Below are 5,086 nucleotides of genomic sequence, written 5' to 3'. Positions count from 1 at the left end.
GTTAATGCAGCCAGACCAGTGGCGGCTGATTGTCCCAGTGGTGATGTTGGTACTCAACCAAAGTCCGTCCGATACACTCGGTGGTGTAGCACCGACTACTGCCATGACGGGAAGCCGAGGGATGTCGCCCTTGGATCGCATTCCAATTCCGGTGGCAACAATGGTTTCAACGTTAGACGACTTGCTGTCGTGGCGAAACAATGACATGGCGGCGATAACAATCGCCTTGGCCAAAATGCATGTGACGGTGGTGGATGCTTCGACAAGAAAGCGTCAGAAAAATCAATGAAAGAAGATCGAAGAAAAAGGCGCGGAAATGCCCCAGTTCAACATTGGCGATTTTGTGCTTTACATGGACGTGTTGTCGATTTCGAACTCAAAGCTAAGTGTTACATGGCGTGGACCAGCTCAAGTGGTCAAGAAAACATCCGATTTGATTTTCAAATTCAAAAATTTGGTGACGGGGGAGGTCGGTAAAGCCTACTGTAGTCGTCTGAAGTTTTACGCCGACGACACCTTGAATGTGACCGAAGAACTGCTGCGCCACATTGCGCACAACGCCGACGGTCATGTGGTCCACCAGTTTCTCGACTGCCCCTACAACGATCGATTGACCTCGTTTAAAGTGTGCCTTCGCTGCCGCGGCCTAAAAGAAATTGAAGACGCATGGGAACGGGCCAATTTGTTCGAAGACATTCCAACTGAGTTCAAGAGCTACGTGCGCTCTAACTAGGCCGATACTCAAGTCAAGGCGATGACAACTGTGTTGGGCGTGACGCAATCGTTGGGGAGGATTGTTGCGAATTTGCCATTCGCAGAACCCGAGTTAGATTATTGGCTGCCAAGCAGCTTCTGATTAGGTTAGGGTTAAGCCCCAGTGACTACTATTTGCCATAGGGATGTGGTCCCGTTGTGATTCCCAGCGCAGGATCTGCTTCCAGTATGTAGTGCACTTGGCTCCCGCGACACCGGGGAAGAACGTGTCGATGGTGGGCTCCAAGGAATGTTCTTTGCGCCCGTTGATTATATGAAGCTTTTTCTCGTAGGTATGGTAGAGGTTTTTGTGCTTCTTGGGCGTTCGCTTGATTTGCTTGGTACTAGGACGCCCAGTGCGTCGGCCATCGAGCTAAGTTGGCGCCATTATTCTTGCAACTTGCCGCCTTTCTGCAAATCAATGCAGGATTTGCAAAGTTTCATGGGTATAGTTTACGAACGAGGTATTTCAGAAAATAATATATTGGCTGAATAAGTATTTACAGATTTTTTCTCTTCGCAACTGACATATACCTGGGAACCGACAATTTTCAGGGCATGGGATTGGCAGGTCCGACAATTTGCGTTATGTAATTGGTTGACCGACAACATTCATACATTGATTGGACAACCTACTTGTCGGGTGAAAACATATCATTTACATTAAACATGTACAGCCTATGATTGGACGGTTATGGAATATCAAACTAAAAATACAGGGCGTCGCTTCATCTTGCACAGAACAAATTAATCATTCGACATCGTGAGCGCAACCACCGTACCATCCAAAGCAACAATTCAAGGTTCATTTCGCTCAACTTCGACGCTACGAACGTACAAAACGTACCAAAAACAGTTCTTCACGTTCTGCGAGAACGTGCTTGCAATTGAAGCACGCACAGCAGGCCCTGGATCCTGCACGGAATTTTTCCACCACCTTGGACGGACGGCACGGACTGTTAACTCTGCTAAGACAGCTCTGGTTGCCTACTTCGCTGACCTCAAAAGGGACCCCAACCCAGCCCTGCTCAGCACTGCTTGGATGTTGAATCCAAGCAGTACGTTGTGGGATTGCAAAAATACAACCAAAAACACAACATTGATGACGAGAACAAGGCACATCCTCTTTCGGTGTTTGAGTTGTCGTGCTTGATCAACTCGTTGTCAACTGCCCACCCCTTTCGTGGTTCTCTGTTCCGCTTCATGCTCAGTGCCAGCTATCTTGGAAGTTTCCGCATCAGCGAGATGTTGAGTCTTACCTGGGACGATGTTGCTATGCACCAAGATGAGCACACCGAGTATGTATCGGTCAGGCTCCGTTGGCACAAGAAGGCGAGCGTGCAAAGCGACTGCCAGGTATACAACCTCGTGGACGAGAAGTCATTTCCATGTCTACGTGTTTGCGGATTGTTTCGCGACTACCTTGGTCTCGTCAAGCGAGTCAGTCCAAACTTAGCAACTCAGTCATTTGTGTTCCCTGCTTACACCCTCGAGGCCACTGGTACACCGAGGCTGAACTGGTATAAGAACCTTGAGCAAAATCAAGTGCGGTTGTTCATCAAAAACGCCGTCGAAAGATGCTCTGAGCTACCAACAGGTAATTATTTGTGCTCTAACTAGTAATTTCTTATTTATATTTACGTTAGTATCCGATTTTCCTTGATTTTCCAAAATTATAAAAAAATTCTAGGGATAACTTTACACATCTTGAGGCGGGGTGGCAGCTTTTATCGGGTATTTGAGTCTCCCGAACGGCGCTTCAACTTTAGGGAGCTGATGGCATGGTGCCGTTGGGAAGATGCAAAGACGTGTTGTCAATACCTCATTACACGGAGTATTACTAACGAAGTTGACCCCAGAAACCTATTGCGCGTCAAAGTTGCCACGGCTACCGATGATAGCAACGTCGGCTCAATGAGCGTAGATGCTCTATGCGATGCAATTGTAAAGCGTCTGAATAACCATGGCACCTCACCGCATGCCAGCGGCATTCATGCCGCCACAGAGTCTTGCCGATCACTGCCTGCTTCTGTTGTGAAGTCTCAACGGCAGACTACCCTCGATGCATTTGTCACGCATGCTGTTATCACTACAGCAAGGTCAGCCAAAGACGCGTGGATTCAATGGTTTACAGGGGACGCTGTTGTGGGCCTCTTTCAGCCTGTGCGCTCGTTCGGCAAGGAAACGATCAGAGCCAATCGGCGAAAGTACTCGGAGCGCCTGACCCTGTCGCTTGCCTTTTCAAAGTACATCAGCTATGAGTTGTTTGAGGCGGCGTATGAGGGCTACACAAGCACTTACAGTGATGCCTTGGATAAAGTCCGTAAGAGAAAGCGTGAGGGAAGATTGTAATGAAATCTTGGGTAACGTTACTTGTTTTGCAAAGTCTGGTGTTGTTGAAAAGAAGCCAATGAGAGTGCGTTCTCTGAATTCTGTTTCGTCCAATTAAAACCATGTTGGGTTCAATTGTCGGGGGCGACGAATTATACTTCCTCCGTTCCTATTGTCCGCACAGCAGTCTGGTGCTGTAGACTTTGGATAGCGTTGAAGAAACCAAGGTCATGGACGTTGAAGTCCGGACTCATTGCTGGCTGCGCGACCAGCTGTATGTTCCAGCCGTTCTTGCGGCTGGCAGCCACCACCTCTGCGTCGTCAACAGCAACATGCGGTCGCGCGTTGTCTTGCTGCAGGTAAATTGTCCCACCACGCCGCCCAGGCCACTTCGCTTGGATAGCTGGTATAACCTTGTCAACCAACAGTCGACGGTAGATGGGCTTTGTCACCGTCATGGCGACAGTGCCGGGCGTGCCACGGTCACAATTCTTGCTCCGACGTGCCGTCACTTTGGTTTCGACGATGGGCACAGTCCAATCTTGCCATCCCACTTGACGCGCCGTCCAAAGTCAAATCTAGGCCGCGCAACCGCACACAAGAACATCACCTTAGTGATGTGGCGCTGGGATTGGACCTTCCGTTGGGGAATGGGTTCATCATGTCAAAGGTAGTAGCGGCGATTGATTGGAGTGATGTAGAACCACTTCTCATCGAGGTGCGCATAGTCCAACATATCATACCACACACAAGAGCGACCATGACCCGACCGCACTAACTTCTGGACGTAGTTGAAGCGGTCGGACTTTTGCTTGACGGACAACATGGGCTTCACACGGCTCGTGCGGCGGCGAAGTTTGTTGGCCTGCAGGAGATTCCAAAGCGAAATCTTGGGTATCCCAGTTGCAGCCGCCAATGAACGGAAGTTGGATCGTCGGTACGACGGCTTACTTGTCACGACGTCTCGTACACTGTTACCATCGTGCTTGCGGGTCGCACCACAGCGACCTCTCTTCTTTGACGCAACCTTGGCGCATCCCGTCTCAGCAGCCGTATGGCAACCTCGGAGCCAAATGCGGGATACGGTTTGTCGCGAGACATTGAACGTGCGCATGAGCTCCTTCATGTCCCCGGAACCGACACGGCCGTTCTTCTTGAGCTGTAGAAGACGATGGTACAATGCCGTTCGTTGGTCGTCCGTGAGTTCACGACCGGTCGCAGACCTCGCCATGCTGAATGTTCGTTGGAGTTCTTCCAGATCGGTTCCGTTATGTACGCGTCAAGAGCAAGCGTTTGCGCGTGGTTTGAGGACCAACGGATGAAAAGTGACTGAGTAACGTATGTTTTTAGTTTTTCGCTGTCCGCGTCGAAAGTTCCAGAACCCACATCTTGATGGGTAGAGGTAATATAAAAAAACTAAAAATACTGCGTTGCAGAGAATTTCATTGGATATCGATTGGGCGTATTCGCAAGTCTTTTCGAGATTTTTTGACTGAAATATGGTTTTCGAAGCAACTTCACACAGGTATTCCTGAACGGAGGAAGTATTAATATCTATCTACATGTCAACTACAAATGTAACAGTAAAACAATGCAGCGCGTATGATGCGCACTTCTTTGTCGGCCCCACGACCAATAACAGCACCGAATGCGATGGTCTTGTGAGAGGGCTTCAGCTGGCCACGTCGATGGGGATCTCCCATCTTACGGTATAGGTGGCAGCCAGCTCGCCTCCCGACAAATCCACGCCTTACAGGAATGTTGGCTTCTCACGTTGATTGCGCATGGGTCCACCAACCCCACGCATAAACTCGTGATACACTTTTCAACGTAAAAGTACGATGTACTTCGTAGTAAGGAGCTACTGTTTAATAATTTCGTAGTGTTAACGTTACTGGTCATTCGTAAAGGACAGCGGAGAAATTGGTAAATCCGCCGCTTGTTGCCGCCACGGAGCCGGTGGGTCCAGTGGAATCAGGCAGCAAATAGAGATTTTGCGGTT

The 5,086-nt window shown here is 49.3% G+C and overlaps 2 protein-coding genes across 2 annotated transcripts; one reads left to right on the top strand and one right to left on the bottom strand.

Annotated features, from left to right (window-relative positions):
* Positions 1 to 316: 316 nt before the first annotated feature.
* On the top strand, positions 317 to 733 carry H257_06205 (hypothetical protein; the record flags this gene model as incomplete). The annotated part of the gene is made up of 1 exon (XM_009831349.1): positions 317 to 733. One exon carries the CDS (start codon positions 317 to 319, stop codon positions 731 to 733), a length of 417 nt encoding a protein of 138 aa, XP_009829651.1.
* A 2,503-nt stretch (positions 734 to 3,236) lies between these two features.
* On the bottom strand, positions 3,237 to 4,315 carry H257_06204 (hypothetical protein; the record flags this gene model as incomplete). The annotated part of the gene is made up of 2 exons (XM_009831348.1): positions 3,237 to 3,637; positions 3,844 to 4,315. 2 exons carry the CDS (start codon positions 4,313 to 4,315, stop codon positions 3,237 to 3,239), a joined length of 873 nt encoding a protein of 290 aa, XP_009829650.1.
* Between the last annotated feature and the right edge of the window lie 771 nt (positions 4,316 to 5,086).

The sequence above is a fragment of the Aphanomyces astaci genome (genome assembly GCF_000520075.1).
Source record: "Aphanomyces astaci strain APO3 unplaced genomic scaffold supercont1.12, whole genome shotgun sequence".
In the NCBI taxonomy this organism is placed as follows: domain Eukaryota; phylum Oomycota; class Saprolegniomycetes; order Saprolegniales; family Verrucalvaceae; genus Aphanomyces; species Aphanomyces astaci.
The sequence above is the reverse complement of the archived record's forward strand: the minus strand, read 5'-3'. Positions and strand labels throughout refer to the sequence as shown.